The sequence below is a fragment of the Strix aluco genome, chromosome 1, assembly GCF_031877795.1.
Source record: "Strix aluco isolate bStrAlu1 chromosome 1, bStrAlu1.hap1, whole genome shotgun sequence".
Taxonomy (NCBI): domain Eukaryota; kingdom Metazoa; phylum Chordata; class Aves; order Strigiformes; family Strigidae; genus Strix; species Strix aluco.
The window spans coordinates 21,833,031-21,850,940 of NC_133931.1; the positions used below are offsets into that span (position 1 = coordinate 21,833,031).

The 17,910-nt window shown below is 37.9% G+C and overlaps 1 protein-coding gene across 30 annotated transcripts in view; it reads right to left on the reverse strand.

The window, feature by feature from the left end:
• Nucleotides 1-279: 279 nt before the first annotated feature.
• Nucleotides 280-17,910, reverse strand: part of RIMS2 (regulating synaptic membrane exocytosis 2) — a 500,381-nt gene continuing 482,750 nt past the window's right edge. For all 30 annotated transcript variants that reach the window (XM_074814158.1, XM_074814086.1, XM_074813314.1 and 27 more), the window contains 5 exons: nt 7,320-7,461; nt 5,935-6,047; nt 4,727-4,828; nt 3,673-3,812; nt 280-3,225 (listed from right to left, as the gene is read on the reverse strand). In XM_074814158.1, coding sequence (XP_074670259.1) covers nt 3,007-3,225; nt 3,673-3,812; nt 4,727-4,828; nt 5,935-6,047; nt 7,320-7,461 — 716 coding nt within the window. In that variant the 3' untranslated portion in view covers nt 280-3,006. The remainder of the gene's footprint in view (nt 3,226-3,672; nt 3,813-4,726; nt 4,829-5,934; nt 6,048-7,319; nt 7,462-17,910) is intronic.

Below are 17,910 nucleotides of genomic sequence, written 5' to 3' on the forward strand. Positions count from 1 at the left end.
CAGCATGTGAAAGCCAGAGCGTGGCCGGAGCACAGAGCCTGACGCCTGGCTGGGGCACAGGCAGACCCAGCCTCCCACTGCTCCCCCGGCCTGTGTGCACACACAGTCCAAAAACCTCTGGCAGTGAACATGTTATCTTAAAAATGGCATTTCATCTGCAGCACTGTTACAAGAAGAAAAGCTTGCTTGTTCTTCAGCTGCATGAGCTGTTTGCCACAAACTCCACTGAAGGATGCTGCTGACCATCTCAGAGAGAAGGAACAAAGTGCTGCACGCAAGTTCTGTAAAGAAAATGTTTTATTTAAAGTTTTAAATACCATCACCAGAATGAGTTTGATTTACATTAGTTGGTGTTCATTACAGGCCTAATCTGCCCTTTTTTTTCCCCCCAACTGTAATTCCTTTTAACTTTTTAAAACATACTATGTACAAGACAGCAGTGATCACTGGAATAGTGCTATTTACATGACTAAACCATAAGTAGAGTTGCAGACGTGTGAAAATTAAAAAAAATACATTAATTTTTTTAAAATAAATACTGCATAATGACAAGTATGTACAAACCTTCCATGCGTCATGTCGTTGATTTTAAAATTTGAAATAATTTATATAGAACTATGTATACAAGAATGTGTGAGCACATCTCACAGTATCAGGAAAATGGTTATGTATTTTTGTTTAATATCCTAGGGGATATCGTAGACTGCATGTTAGTAGTATTTATTTGCTGCTGGTAGACAGGTGTCTAAATTATTTCAATAAATATAATTTTACCAGTCTGTCCATTAACTTAACAATAATCCATTATATAAACTCTGAAGACAAGACACAATCTTGATTTATATGATATTGCACAAAGTAAAAGGCATTTTAAGTGATACTGTTATTACTTTTGCCCTCTTATGAGGCATGTACAATTTCTTAATGGGAAACGTCAACAGATTTTCAAATAAAGTCAGAATAATTCTATGTGGGCCTTAAAGGTAAATGTAATGTATATTTCAAAAATTATTGCAAGGTTTCAACATTAAACCTTAAATAGGTATTAAAGGCATATAAAGACCCAGAAAAAAAGGATATTTTGTTATTAAATGTTAGCCAGTTACATTCCCTTTAAATAATGTAATTTAATGAGAAGCTTGAACTTGCAGCACCACCCAACGGTAGTTACTGTCTGCTACAAATAACAGGTTTTTGAAGATCCATTGACTTGAGTGAGGGTTCTGGTAATGGTATCAAATAGCTGTCGGAGTGGTACTGATAAGCTTTCGTTAAGGCTATTTTACGAACCAAAGACATATTTTCCAGACTGATATTCCCTAATGATGTCTTCTGCAACACAAATGTAGTTTATGAAAATTGAACTTTACAGCAGAAGAACTGTACGAATTAGTAACCTTTGTTGCTTTTGTAATCTCAAAAATGTAGCAGTTAATTTGGTTTAGTGCAAATAAAAGTGTTTAAATTTATTTCCTAAAAATCGACCAGGTACTTATTTTTTTCCTCTTTCCAAAAACCTTCAAGAAATGATAGTTCAGCCTTTGAATGAAAGATGCTGGTGCTGAAAACAAATTTATTGAAGACATCTTACAATGGCCATATGATTCCAGTATTTTGCTGTAGAATTCAATTTGAATGTGAGAAAAAATGAAAATAAGTTACCATGCACTGTACAATAAATTGCAAAAAGTTCAAATATCTTCTTTATCAAATACATGCTGAATTACATTAATGTACTCCCAAGCCATGTTGCAAAATTCTTTTCAACATGCTTGAAAAAAAGTTCTTAAACAATATTTTTCTCAAATAATTCAGAAATGCAGAACAGTCTGCAACCCTGAACCAAATATGGGGCATAAGAGAGTAATAAGTCAAAAGGTAGCCATTTTAGAATATGATGATCATCCTGGGAGGTAGAGGGGAAAAAGAGCAAAAGGAAGAAGGGAGACTGGGAGGAGACATAGAGAAAGGAGGAGGTAAAAGAAGTGTACAATTTGCACATTATGTTGAACTTTACAAGGCTTGTACCTTTTACATTTAAATAAATTTAATATATTACACTTATTTCTTGTCACATAAACAGAATTTTAAATATTTGCTAGAAATTATTTTTTATTTTTAATATACGTCTGCAAAAAATACAGACCATGACTGGTTTAAAGAATGATAAACGTGGTGTGTCTTTGTATCACCCTGTTGCATTCTCTTCCCTTTAAAACCATGCACTAGTGAAATTTATTTTTAAAAATAATATAAATTGTTGAAAATGGCTGATTTATTCTTTTTTTTTTTTTGCAAGTTGCAGCCCCAAGAAAATAATTTAAGTGTTCAGCTAAATCTGTGTCCATGCAAAAAAGTTTCTTTAATTTCATACAGTACAGTATATCCACAGAATTTTATTTTTCAGAGAGTCCATCACATCCTGGGTTTCACTGTATCTATAGCTGGAGGTATAAAGCCCGCCACTTTTAAGTCTTGAACCTTTTCAGTATGAAGAGTTTTCGGATCTCAAGCAACTGTTTCAAATGACAGTTGACTTTTCCAGCATCCTTACATTCTCCTTTTCTTTCAACGTCTGCTAATCCACTGACTTGTAACATGGCTTCATGGGGGAAGGTAACTCCATTTCTGTGGCATAACCAAGCGTTAGGAGGGAAGGGCAGATAAAGAAAGAAACGGGAGCAACAAAACAGATATGCCATTGAAAAGGACTTTTGTTGCATGAAACAGATTGATTCTTTTAGTTTAGTCCATGGCTTCAGATTGGACCAAAACTGAGTGTCCCTGAACTCCAAACCTATCAGTTCTTCATGACTTCAGTCCTTCACCTGAGGGCCTTCCATAGGGCACAATGTGTGCAACTTCCTTGAGAACACAGGATCGCGTTGCAGCCCTAGAAACAGGCTCAGAAGACACAACATTAAGCATGCAGTGTTACCAGGGTTTGCGACCTGTAAATTTATTTTTTTTGTAACGCTGGTTGCTATGACAACAGTTTCACAGCTGCTATGAGCGAGCATACGAAGGTCCTGTTGAACTTTCAAGAGATGATTGGGAAGCTCTTCTAGTGAGAGGAGCTAAAGTTGGGTCTACTAGGGAAGAAGGAGGGAAGAGTTTGAACCACCCAATCACCATGTTGGACAGGTCCAGTTCATCTAAAAGTATCTGTGCCACTCCCATAAAGGATTTGTGATCCATACGTCCATAGTCTCCCCAAACAATTATCTGTTAGCAAAGGAAACACAAGAAAATAGAAAAATTTCAGCAAAAATGATGAGCTTCAATCTGATTCATCAAATGTCTCTGCTTATTTAATTATAGTAAGGAATGAAATATTTGACTGCTGACATAGTTAGTTCTGTGTATACTAGTCATGATGCAGTGACAGAAATGACTTGGGCAGTAACAGAGCAGTTTAGTATCCACGATACTGTAGAAAGCCCAGTGAGAGAAGGAGCCCATACATACAGTAGAAGCAAAATAATTTACAACTAACTTTTGCTCAGCACTTTCTACTTGCATCAACAGTTACTACTGTAGTATTTATTTGCTCAACAAGTATTTGAAATAGCAGAATTTGCCAAATGAAGCATGAAAGGAGGTTTGAAAATCATTCAGTGAAAACTGTACAGGTGCCGTTTTCAGATTCAGAAGAATATTGATGCAAATTACCTGTAAAACTTTTCCTTGGGGACTTTCTTCAAACGATAGAAGTTGCTGATAAAGTGGTTCCAGCGTTTTTCTTGCTACCTTTGTTTTCTTTTTGGCTATGCAGACTCCATTTTCTAATAGATACACCTTTACGTATGGTGCTTAGAAGAAAGAAAATAAAGAACAATAAGTAAAGAAGTAGTCCAGATTTTTGCATAACAGATGCACTGTTCTATCACCTTTGATAAAATCTGCCTTTTACTGGATATATAACTTAAGTGAACAAATTTCCACAAGCAATATTAACATTTATTCACATGCAAAGCATCTTTGCATTTTCGTTATTTTTCTTCCTGGTATAATTTTTTCTGCTTCTTATGTGTCTCTTTTGCCATGAAACAATTCAGATTTTGACCTGGAAAAAAACAGATATTCCTATATACAGTATCCCTATACTGTACAATATACAAAACAGGCCTGTTAAGTAAATTAATGACTTGCATTGACTTTGGTGAGATTTGGATCAATGCTCCAATTGTTAATAATTTAAAATTATCTACAAGGTGAAAATCAGTGAAGAGAAGACTTTGACACAATTTCTATTTTGGCAGAAGAGCTTGCTAAAAATATCATCATGTTGTCCTTTTCACATAGATTTATAGGACATCATATTATAAAATAAGGATTAAGTATCAAACACTGGTCTACTTTTCATCAGGTACCTATTCTACACCTCTTGTTAATTCCGTCTTCATCCCTAAGATTCCTATATCACATCCTCAGTATATAACTTCCTTTCTACCCCATAACCAATGATGCATTTACTATTAATAAAATACTTCCGTGTCTTCTGGTAGCCCAGACACCAGTCTGATTTTTTTTTTCCTTCTGAAGTTGATTTTTTTGTATAGTATTTCAATGCATTATGCATTTCATTGTACAACACTCTAATCTACTGATAGGTGAATTTGCTAGGAGTTTACTGAAATTTAACAGTAAAGCCTCAGAAGTTCGGGGTTTGTTCGGGTTTTTTTGATAGAACTCTATTCTTGTTGCTAAGATTTTTCTTCCTTACCTGGCAGTGTCTTTGAACCTGGTTTTACAACAAGGCCACGGGCTCGGATTATTTCTACTTCCAGTTGTCCTTTCTTGTCCATCATTCCCACCTGGATATCTCCTACACAACAAAAAGAAATCCTGGAATTGTAATTCAGAACTACCTAAATATATGAAAAGCTATGGGAATTTCTAGGATGAATACACGATGACTTTGATCATCTACATTCTACCAGTAAGTAGGGATCTGAATTTTAACACTATTAGATAATTTAATACTTATCCTCTTCACTGTTATTTACGTTACTAAACAGTTAAAAACCCCTGCAATAACACCTGGTCTCCCATTTCCCATGCCCCTAAAACTTCAAGGTTTTTGTTTTTTTTTTTCTGAAGAATTTCAGATTAAAAAAAGGCAGCAGGGGAACTAGTACAAAGTAACTCTGTAAAACTGCTTGAAATCTTTTCACCATGCTTCTAGTTTAAGACAAGGTATGAAGAGATAGCTTGTGAATATAAAAAAGTTTGTAGGCACTATTGTCCTGGTTTAGCTAGGATAGAGTTAAGTTTCCTGAGCAGTGGGGGGGAAGCTCTAGCCGGGTTATTCAATACCATGCTGATGTCACCTCCTGGCGCCCAAGCATGGGAGTGGGGGAGAATCGGAACGTGTGTTTCATGTGATCGGTCTCCACACTGCTGTATCGGTATATATCTTGCTCTGTTCATTGTTATTACTGTTATTGTTGTTGTTGTTGTTTGCTTTGTTGCTGTCACACTGTTGTATTAAACCTGTCCTTATCTCAGCCCCGGGGCTTTGTATTTCACTCCCTTTGTGGGGGAGGGGCAGTGGCCGCGTGGTCTCAGACCCCGGCAAGGACTAAACCACCACAACTTTAGTAGCAAATACTTTGCACCTAAATTCCCATTTTTATTCATTATTATCCAAATGATTCAAAGAAAGGATTGTTCTCATTAGCCACATTTTAAAGATGGAAAACTGAAGAAGAGATAAAAGAATGAATTTTTCAAAGCACCCGTCTACTTTTGAGTGTTGTCTTGAGCATCCACAATTATGTTCAACTTTGGCTGAGGTTATAGTTTTGGTCTTAACTGAGTTGTTCAAAACCACATGGGAAATCCATATTTAAAGATTCAGAATCTAGATAATTCCTATGTTCTAATTACCAGACCCAGTAGCTTATATATCGATAGGACATAAATGCTTACCCATTGATGGTGTCGCCAAAGTCTGTCGTCCTACAAGCTGGGCAGGACCAAGTCCATCCAGAAAATCACTGAACTGGCTGTCTGCAGCCAACCTCACACCAGGGAAAATCAAACTAAAAAATAATATTGAAAAAAAAACAAAAATAAATATACTCAAATTAGCCCTTTTTTGTTTTCTAGATGATTTGCATTTAGCGTTTATGGTTTTGGTACTACTGCTCACAAGTAATTTATTTACACTGACAAGATTACAAAACAATTACTGTAATTTTCAAAACTTCAGTGTTATATGCTTCCAGCATATAAACAAACAGGTGAAGGAAGCACTAATCCTCACTAAGTCTAATTTCCACAGTAATATTATTCCATCATGCTCTCTTTTCCCAATATATTAAAGACCACTGTTAATTATTGTAGTATTCATATGAGACCAGTCCAATAAGATACTAATACATGCCCTTACCAGTAATTTAGTTGCATCAAGGTAAAATTGCTCACGTTTCTCAGTCAACATGAACTCAGTGGCTAAATGTCAAATGTATCCAATGAAATTATTACATTAGACTGAGTACTGGTCACTATTTTTAAAATCACCTTTCAAAATCAGCATTCATTATAAACATTTTGTTAAAAATGTCTTTGAGAATGACATCTATTCAATAATGGAACTGAAATACATTGTGGCAAATGACCAAAGTAACTTAAAATTCAAAGTCTTGCCATAAATTATCTGTGACCCATTACAAGGCAACAAGAACTAATGAGATTTGTAATGGCCAGCCATAAGTAAATTGTCCATCTCAAATGCATATAGTACATCAACTTGGATGTGTAAGATGTATTGTCCAGTATAGGTGTATTGTCCAGTGCTGTGAACACCACTAATAAATCTATCCACACAGAAGTCTTTAATTTGGACTTTTATACAAAGCATGATACATGATAGACTCATACTTCTGCACAGACCATTTCTTCAGGATTAATTCACAAAACTCTTCAGCCCAGTGAATGACACGAGAAATGCTCTGAAAATGCTTCGTTCTGCAAAGCACAGACGTATGCGAGGAGTTTTCAGAAGAGAACCTGTCATTTTCTGTGTTTTACCTGGTGCACTGCACCTGCTTCCCCTCCTGCCACACCGCATGCTGATGCTCTGAACCACCAGGTGCCTTCCTCTGGCACGGCAGAAATGATCCTCATCCTTCCTGCACCAGCAACGGGAGACTCTTTCGGTCACAAGGGAAGACTTAGGCTTGGTCCATCAATGACACTAGCTTGTGAAGGGAACTTTGACTGAACAGGACCTACAGCGCTCACTGTGCTTTTGTCTAACTACCAGTTTCACGGAGAAATGTCAGGTAACGACAGTTATAACTGCTGCTTACTTTCCCTCAGAGCTGTAGCTGTTCATGCTCCCATCTGTCGACTCCCGGCTGGCCTGACGGGTCATCCAGTTCCTCATCTCCACAGCCAGTCCTGTCTCAGTGCTCCTCTGGACGGTGCTCCGCAGCTTCTTGCCCCCTGCTTCTGTGGAGACAAAAGAGAAGCCCCCATCGCACCACGCTGCCACAGCTGGGCAGCCCTGCGGGGCATGGCTGTGGGCAGCACACCACCACTCCACGTGGCAGAAACGCTTGAAGACAGAAATGAATGATTGGGACCAAAACTTCCATTTAAAAATTACCATTTTTTAAATAATAGGCAAGCAGCATCGTAAATCTCTTTTACAGGACCTTAGCTCTGTCACCACCTGCCTTTCAAGGGCAGACAGCATATCCACAACACATCTGCTCATGGATTTACACCATCCATAGTCTAGCGTGTTTAAAATACATTTTCTCTGGATGAATACCTCTCTCTTTGGAATTAAATGAAAATATTACCATTAAGAAAAAACTTGCAGTGTCTGAGGAATGTTCTAATTCAGATTAATTATCTGATTTAAAAACATTTGATCATTACCTGCTAAATCAAATGACAGATACTCATTAGTGAGCATAGTAAACAACAAATCAAGAACCCTTCCCATTTTTTCTTCTATATTCACACTCTTTATATCTGCTTTAGCTTTATAACTTAAAACTACAGTATTGACTTTTATGCACAATATGAAACTTTATTACCACCTCCAAGAGTAACAATTTTTGTATCTGCTTACATAGTTTAATTTTAGTTGTAAAAACAGCAAAGTGACAGATAGCTGGGTATCAGACAAGGGAAAATATACTCAAAACTTAATATAGTAGCATTTTAGTGTATGAATTTTGATAAGACCTCAGCTGAAAGATATATTGAAAGCACCACCAAAAAATCCCCCACAAAATTAAGGAGGGAGTAGGAGTGAAGCTTCAGTTTTTCCTTCATGAATAAGACAGTCACTCCATGTCATTTCTGATTTTAAATGCTGTTCCCTGCAATGAGGCAGGAAATTCGGTATTCCAATTTCTTTCATCTGTTCAACACTCCCCTGACTTCACCACAGTGATGTGTGATATACTGATATTATTATAAAAGAGCAATAACTCCAAATGTACACAACACCAAATAATATCAGAATTCTTAAATACTGATACAGTGAGGGTATAATAATATCCAATATCCTCAGATGTCTAGGGACTCACCCTCTTCTGCAGTTGTTTGTAGCCTCTGATACCCTTTACGCCTTCTCTGGCTCATCATGTACCAGAGGTCAGAAGAACTGCTGAACCTGTGGGGTCAGTGAAGCTCTAGGGATTTCAGAAAGGAAATGAGCCAGGGAGAAGACTGTCCTGGGAGAAGGACTCTCACACCCCAAGGAAAATGTGTGAGCACAGGGGCTGGCTTAGAGTAAGAGGACCTGCACTCTTGGACAGGGAATAGGAGAGGGACATTGAGTTCAACGTCCACACTTAGTGTCACTCTGTCCTACAGTCTGCAATGTGGCTTGAAGTCTACCAGACTCTCCAGTCAGCAGGGATATTAGGTCAGATAAAGAGCACGGGAATTTTAGTGAACTGAGAAACAGACACCCAAAACACCTTGAAACCCACTGGCCCCTTGTCAAGAAAGATTAATAACTTTGCAATATTTAGCAGTAGCGAGACATTGCTATAGGTATATCATGAGTGGTTCAAATCATATTGCTTATTACAAGTCTTCTGCACATTCCTTAACACCGTAAATTTTAATCAGTTTATAAAAATAACAAAAGTAATAGTTTTCCTCTAGAACTTCAGCTATCCACATGAATTTAGTACCCAACAGAGTGAAATATTTTTTTAATACATCGAAACTACTTCTGAAAATGCCCATCAATATCTGGTGCAATAAATACAAATAAAAAAGATACAAGGCTAACATGACATATGAAAAATGAAGGGCAGAAGTCAGCAACTTCATTTCTGTTGGGTTGTACTGTTTAAAGTGTCTGCTGGTTTTATTACTCATATTAAACTAATGAAAGCTGGCAGCTGACTTCCAACACTGGTCCAGAGTTGTTCTAAGATCCAATCACTCATATCAAAGAAATATTCCCACATAACTGCCAGTAAAAAATCATGCTATAGTTTTGTAGAAAAGGTACACTGCATCATAGTTACATGTGAAAGGCACACAACTTCTGAAGCCCCATGTTCTTTTCATTCAAGTATTGTTACAGGATATTACTCTTCTGTTATAAGCGATCTTTGGTTGGTAAGCATTCATTTTCGTTCAGCCTCTCAGTTCACTGTTGCAAACATGAATTCTCTCATGCAAATTTAACAGAGCATCTCCATCTTGCATGATTCTTCAATCTCTTCATATCATATCTTTCAAAGATTTTGGGGTTTGGGATAAATATGTGTTTGAATAGTGATATGTGAAGGAGTATATAGTAACTTTTACTAATTAGTAAGGCAGATTTTTTTCTGAATTAGTATTATGTCTGTATGCCTTCACTCTACCAGAACATTCAAGAAAATGCACATCAATTTACTGAAAAATCAAGGCAGAACTGGTGCAATTGCCATTTAAATCTTCATACAGGCATGTATGTAGCTGTTCTTAGCGTCCCTCTGAATCTTATTTTTAAGTAGTTTTACTTTCCCGCATTAATTTTAACTGAAATAAGTGCTCTGGTCCACATGAAGCCAGGCTGATAGCTGAGAAGATACAACTTTGATACATCACGAAAGTTAGGCACACATAGTATATCCAACTATTGTATAAATGTGCGTGGTAAACAGTAATTATTTTGACCTTAACACTGAATTTAAGGAGGGTTGAAAGGAGGCTATGTGAATAACTATTTTCTAGTTTTCAACAGAAACAGGCAGAGCTCTCTGCTAGTCTCAAAAGAGAAAGATCTAACCTTTCAGCAAAAAGGCTCCTAATCATGATGTTGATGCTTCTTGAAATAAGAATTGGAAGATTTTAAGAGCAAAATGGTAATTCAGAATAGAAGTACAGAAGAAGACCCAGATCACAGGCATGACTCCTGAGCCACTGCTTTAGAGACAAATGTTCTTTCAGATTAAGTTTGGCTAAACTAGGACATAGTAATACACATGAGAAATACCTACCCTTGATAGCCCACAATACTAGCAATACATCGGTCCCTGGAAAAATGTAATACATAAAAAATAATCTCACAATTCCTCAAACAATTTAAAAGCAAAGACAGTATTTACATAATCCATAATTTGTGTTTCATAAATTCAGCATTTAAGTACTTAAAAGGTTGCAAGTAGCAAAGAAAACGCAAAGTAATTACTCAAAGAAATAGCCTTTGGTGCCATACTTCCAAGCTGTAGCTGGTACAAGATCTGGTTGAGGGTCTTGCCACTCTTGTAAATCCAAACCATTTTCCCTCATTCCTGCCTGGAAATTAAAACCTCCTCTGTTGTGCTAATTCAACTACTTGTGTGGCTGCATTTTGTACTGGACCCAGACCAAAAGGAACAAATCAACAATATGTTTTAAAGTTGTTCTTTTTCTTCTACAACGGATCATTTTACAAAAACATTTGTGAAAACAAACATACAGTTGAATGAACCCAATAGAGGTGATGCTACTCTCTAGCTAAATGAGTAACTTGGGAATGCATCTGACACTCACACAGAAGTAAACATGTAAATGGTGCCACTGTAAAAGTGGTGGTTTTATAACCGGAAAGTATATATACATATAAACTCAACTCATGCATGCTGCTTTTAATCCTACCAAGTGAAAGGATGCGGAAACAAGAGAGTTTAGCAGCATACTTTGTTGCTAAGTATGTTGCTGACCACCTACACTGAAAATCATTTTACTCACAATTTACTAAACTCATAATAAAGAACACTGAAAATGTTCTCCAAATTAGTATAATCTAATTGCCCTAAAAAGAAAAAATTTCTCTCAAGTCCCCATCACAAAATATGGAACATATTATCTGAAAAACACTAGCTCACATTCTTGCAGCCATATTGTAAGGAGTGGAATAAATTACCAGAAATAATTGCTTTGGCATTTATGAAAGCACATTCATTCTTACAGTTAATCACACTGGTAATTTAACTAATATGGTTACTGCAAATAGACTCCACAGGCCACATTTTCTAAATTATACATGGAATTATTTGTTCCCACAACTTGGAGTGCAAATCACTTGCAAATCAGGGGTGCAAGACTACTGATACAATCTTCAATATCAGATTAGGACAAGTCAAAAACTGCCATGAATTCATCAGATTACTCTCCATGATCTGGGATCTAGCCAAATGAAATCTGCCTCTGGTGGGGAGAGTGAGAGCTCTCCACTCGCTCTCAGCAAGAGCTTCCAACAACTGCTCAGCACCAGGCACAAAGCCCCAAGCAAGGACATTGCTGGCACAGGCAGAGGCAGGCTGGCTATGCCAGTCCCCAGGTGGTATGTGATCCTTTGGCAAGACTTGTACTGAGCACAGAGCAGCTGTGGCTTCAGAAACACACTGAAGCACTTGAGGTGGCTCTTCTCTGCTCTCCCCAACTCACCAAAAGGATGAGTTCGGAAGGAAGCATAAAGAATGCTTCGGTATTTTCATTTGAACTCAGGTATTAGATCCACAAAGAGAATAAGCTGCCTTTAAAATGACCATTTTTCAAGAGTAAAGCTCTTTACATATCTAGATATCTCCTCTGGGCACGACAGACTAGATAAAATCATCAGACAGTCTAGGAACATTTGATCCTACCTAAGAAAAGGAAGACAGGGTAGGTCTCAAATTCCCTTGCAGCTGCACAGTTCTGTGTCTGGAGCAGCCCAAGTTTTGGCTGCATTGAATTGAGGGAGGCATTTAGCTCTTGAAGCACTGCTGGGAAACACAGCTGGGTTGTTTCTTTCCTTGTGTCACCCACAGACCCCAAGCAGCAGACATGGGTTAGGATCTACCAGTTTAAGCAGGATTTGGGAAACCCAGCCTCCACTGTCACATCAATTTGAAAACTTTTGAGCCCATTGCCCTGATTTCCAGAGGCCAGTGCTAATGACCAGCTGATGAAGCACTGTGTTAGTCCTTCTGATGAAGGTTTTTCACAGTGCATGCTGCCAGCATTTATGAAGCCCAAAGAGCATTTGCAGGGCCAGGGAGAAACTACAACCAGGGGCTATTACTTTGCACTTGTAAGGAAGACGGGAAGACCTGTGTTCCAGTTCCTGCTCCCATGAATATCTGAACATAAACCACTGAGACATTCTGGCTGGGATGGGGATGGCCTGCTCTGCCACCCAAAAGCAGAGCTGCCTTCAGTAGGGAAGCTCTTCAGTATGGGAGGAGCCAGGTTTGGAAAGTCTGAGAGAGCCCGGACTGACAGCCTCAGTTTGCACTATGCATTTTTAAATTTCTTGGAAGGCCTCACTAGCTTTTCATTTCCAGCCAAGAAATGCTTCTTTACTCTTGTCCTGTGCCTTTGTGTTTCTGCCTCTCTCTTTCCTCTGGCCATGCTGGAAGAATGGTTAATTAAGATTAAGGTTAATGAAGACAAGGCCTAAGAAAAAATGAAAGAGAGAACTGGCCAAGAGGCAGACATCATGAATCTCAGTTGCTCCCAAGATATAAAGTTTTGTCCAGATTGCATCATCCTTTGTCTGCATTTCACTTCCCTGCCATGGCAAGGCTGGTCGTCCATTCAATCTTCTTGTGGCTGTGCGATGTGAAGTCACTTTACCACACACTTGCTCCCAAGCAATGCTGTGGTTGAAGGCAGGCACCTGCTCCTTGTTCTCTCCCACATTTTAATGTGCTTAAATTGTATTCTGCCACTTTAATTTCACTGCTCTGCTGATGTCCTTTCTTCAGTTCTAACTGACCCTTCAGCAAATCATTAAGAGCATCAGACAATAGAAAATGCTTCTGTCTGTGTGGGGCATTCATCAGTTTAAGCTCTTCAACACTTGCGGTCCCCAAAGTTTTTGAAACATTTTTACAAGACTGAAGTGTTAACAAAGAGCTGGTTTTCTACATACATGACAATTACTTACTGTTCCCAAAATTCCAGTATCCCCTGTATTATTATTCAGAATCACTACTGAACGTGCTACATATAAAAAAGACAAATAGCCTTCTCTGACAGCTTGGAGCGTCTTTTGAATACCTGTGCTATGTAACACTCCCTGGAAATCCCAGTTAAGTATAATCAGAACCACAGCACAGAGGTTTGCTGCTTGGCCGTTCCCTTGACAAAGAATTTACCCCTGATAACAGACAGCCAACGGACTGGGAGCTATCCCAGAGGATCAAAACTAAATAACCCCACCTGTAAGGATGAGAGGTGTTAGTACTGATGTGATTTCCAATTCTCTTTTGGCTACTTGGCTCTGACTATATACCAACAAACTGGCTGTGCAGATCTGGTTGGATCCTTTGTTTTACAGATGTTGATTACAGATCTTGATTGTAATACACAGTAAGAAAATAAACTGTTTTTTATATTTTTAGTCACCTATTTGGCCCAAGACAGATCAGGACATCTCTATTACGTTTTTGGTATTTTTTTCAAACGTATGACTGCAGGGCCAAGAACAAATGTTTTCTTCAAATTTGTGTAAGATATATTTCCAAGTTAGCTGCTATACTGAGGTTTACTGAGCTAGTGAACTACCCCTTGATTAGCCAGTCCGACTGGAGAATCATAAAGGTTTGAATCTAACTTGGAAAAATACTGTTGCAAATGTCTCAAATATGGGATCACAAAAAAATTTTTGTTCTGATGCAATATAAAACCAGCAGACATCAAATGCAGAATTACTGTTACCCTAATTACTTTTATTTAGAAATGCACAACTCCTGACAGTGAGATGGTAATCAGGAACACACCTGCACACAGCCATTCAGGCCTTTCCAGCACTTCTGCAGAAGTCTCTGTTTCTGTTACTGATCAGACCATTGTTTTTCTAAGTGTGGTCAGAGGATGCACCTGCCAAAAGCCTCTCATGATTGCTGTGAAACTGAACACAGAGATATGACAATGAAGAGTCACGTAGCTTTGCAGCCCACAGCTGGATGTCCCATGTGCCAAGTGACCCAAATGAACAGTTTTTCAGGAAGCCTCATTTAGACCAGTTATGTTCTCCACACAGATAGAAGTTCTTAATCATTCAAATATAATAGGTCTGATGTTGTGCATATTTTGTGCATGTGTCAAAACAGAATGGTAGCATTTTATATCCACTTTGTACATCCTGTACAACAATCTACATGACTACAAAAAGTGCAAAGCAGTGGGAAATCAGTCTCATCCCCAAGCTATTAAAATCCTGAAAAAAGAGAGCAAGCAATTTTGTGGAATTACATTCTAATTTTATATACCATTTACATAAGGAATCACTAAATAGGTGCACATCTTCACCACAAGAAATCTTTAAACCAGTCTTTGATTTTGCCAGTGACAAAGGATGACCCTCTTAAGTAAAAAGAAACCATCACTGCAGTTTTGAGTGATAATGTTTTTATGTTTATACGTACATTCAATTTTCTGGATGTATAGCATTCTTATGCACTTATTAATAACAATTATTCCATGCAGTGTCAAGAACAGATTAAAACTTCTTAAACAGTGAAGAGTGTACATACTGAGGAGCTTACAATTGCTTTTTTATTTTTGTACTATATGAATTGAGAGATACTTTCTAAATATGCAGTAATGACAGTAACATCATTCTTTTATGCGACCTTAATTATTTTTAGTATAGCTAGGGTTACTACATACACTATCAGACAGATCTGTGCAGCATTTCTGAATGATGTAGCAAGTGTGTTGACACAACTCAACACCCTCTATTAGGGTTTAATGAGATAGATGGTGCCAAGTAGTTGGATGGCTACTGAGATTACACAAATTAGAAAAAATTCTTCCTTCTAGCTTTGTCTAAAATGAGTAATGATACTATGCAAATATCATTATTTAAATAACCACAGTTCCCAAAACTCTGAGCAAATTTCACACTCTAATGACCCATTTTCAAACTACTGCTGTTAAACATTTACCTCTTCAATTGAAACAATGACAACACAGTGTGCTGCTGCTCTGACTATACTGTTGACCTTGCCATTGAAAAATAACAATTACAGCACGTAGATATAAGTGAAACAGTGTTTTTCAGGTTTGTGTAGATACCACCAGAGATGAAACCTGTCATATGCTGCAGCTTCATTGCTGGTGTTATAGCCACACCTGAGTTATTTGTTAGCTATTCAGGTACATGCTGCAGTGTAACTAGCAGCTCAGAAGAGAAATACAACAAATATAAGGGAAATACAGCTTTAAAACTCTGTTGGGCATTTCTATCATATAGTCAGGTTGAGGTATGTTGTACTTTGAATATCAATCCTTCTGCAGTCTCTTCTACTTTTCTGTCGATTTTCCAGATGTTTCCCAGAATACATGTGCTTTGTTTGTCACACTGCTTACTTTGCCAGAAACAGTACAGTTTTTTCTAAGCTTCTTATTTAAAAGGTCTTACCCATCTTGGCATCTACATCTACTTCAGCAGAATAGCACCTGAGTGTAATTGGTAAAAACACTTGGGACTGGAAAGAGAGATGCCAATTGCTGGAAATGCCTTCTGTAGTGCCTCCACCCTGGAGTCAGCCCGAGGAGCTGCAGAAGTGGGAGAGACCCACCCCACCACACTGACAGAAAGGCTGACTTAGCTCAGCCCCTGAGCAGTGTCTTAGCAGCAAACATAAAAAAATATCAACCATAAACTTAAATGTCATACAGATTCTGTGTGGAATGATTATTATTATTCCATATTCAGAGCAATTGTTATCCTCTAAAATGAGCCACCCCACTGTTGCATGAGATGCACAACAATCTCTGGCATGTTAGCATCAATCAAGCCAAGGTCTTTATAGCTTCAGCTTTTACAGCAGCTACCCTGCCACAGGGCAGTATACCCTTCTTTCATATTCCACCTTGGCTCTGCCTGTGAACATCCACGTAAACAAGGTCATCTTTACTACCAAGGCCAAAAAGTAGGCCAATTCCCCCAAGAAGATATAGTTATTCTCATTTTTCTTCATTGGCTGATATTCCTACTATTACTTTATTCTTTTTAAGAGAATAATTTTAAAGCACAACTACATGTACAGGATTCTCTTCACTTTAATAATTACCGTGCTAATGAATTTATTGTTACTACTTCCCCCATTTTCTATTTCTGGTTAAATTATTGTCTGCTTGTTATTGTCTACTGGGACCTCCAGAGGGACAGTGCGATCTGGTGGCCTAACCACAGGAACAGAATCCAGGAACTGCTGTGCTTTATTCCAGCTCTACCAATGAGAAATGATTAATAGGTGAGAAATGCCACTGAAGCCAGTAACAGTGCTCAACTGAGCAGTTCAGCATACATTTAAGTCCTGATCCTTCACTCACTAGTATCAATGGCAACACTCCTGCTGATACCTGTGTGGGATCGAACAACCCCTCAAGCAAGTTTCCCAGATAGTTATCAACCAGTTGACAGGAGTCTATAATGTGGTTCTATTCCTGCTGAACTCCGGAAGCAACACTCAGGTACTTCTTTTGGTAGACATCAATATGCAAAACTGTAATGTATCTTCTCCTCAGCTAACACAACTAATTCTTGCTATTTTTGGCGTGATTGTCTTGGACTCAAGAACATTCTGTGGCTCTTCTTTTTTTTTCAATTGCCTTTTGTTTTTCTAACATACTGGGAGACCAAGATGCTTTCCTGTTCTTTCTGAATTAGTTTATGTCTTAAATTATCATAAATTATCTCTTGAATTGTCTTCAGCACCTGCAAAGCATTTGACTTGAATCACACAGCTCCACTACCACCCAAAAACTTTGGCAAAAGAAGACATTAAATTGAAATATACCCATTTTGGAGAGCATAGTTCTGCACACAGATCTTGCCATGACTAGCAGTAGCTACACTCCTGGCAACCTGCTATTTAACAGTTTATAGCAACACCTCAGTGTAAATGCAAATCAGAAGTGAATGTAAATAGAGTATAAAAGCAAACTGTAGCACAAGTTTATTACAGCAAACAATACACACAGTGTAATTTGAGGAAGCACCAAGTTAACAGTTCCACTCATAAAAATAGACATGGGCTTTCTAATGACCACAGGCAATCTGAGTTTCCCTCTTCTTTTCTCAGTGTATGCTGGATAACTGTAATTCTTCTCCAGTAACCTTCACATAGACAAGAATTCACTTGCTTTAGAACATTTTCCAGCTGTCCACAGGAAAGTTTAGTGAACTCATATCCACTACTTTTAAATATATTATGTGCATGAAATTTTGCACTATGACTACACAGACATCTATAAGGATGTCACACACATTGACATTGGAAATTCCCTGGTCTTTTGAATTTAATGACAAAATTTCCTTTGATTTCAACAAAGACAGGATTTCAGACAAAATTTGAGGCTTGAGATGCTTCAGGAGTATTCATGGAAGTACTAATTGTCCTCTGTCCCCACACCTCTTCAACAAATTCCACATAATTTAAATCTGTTCCA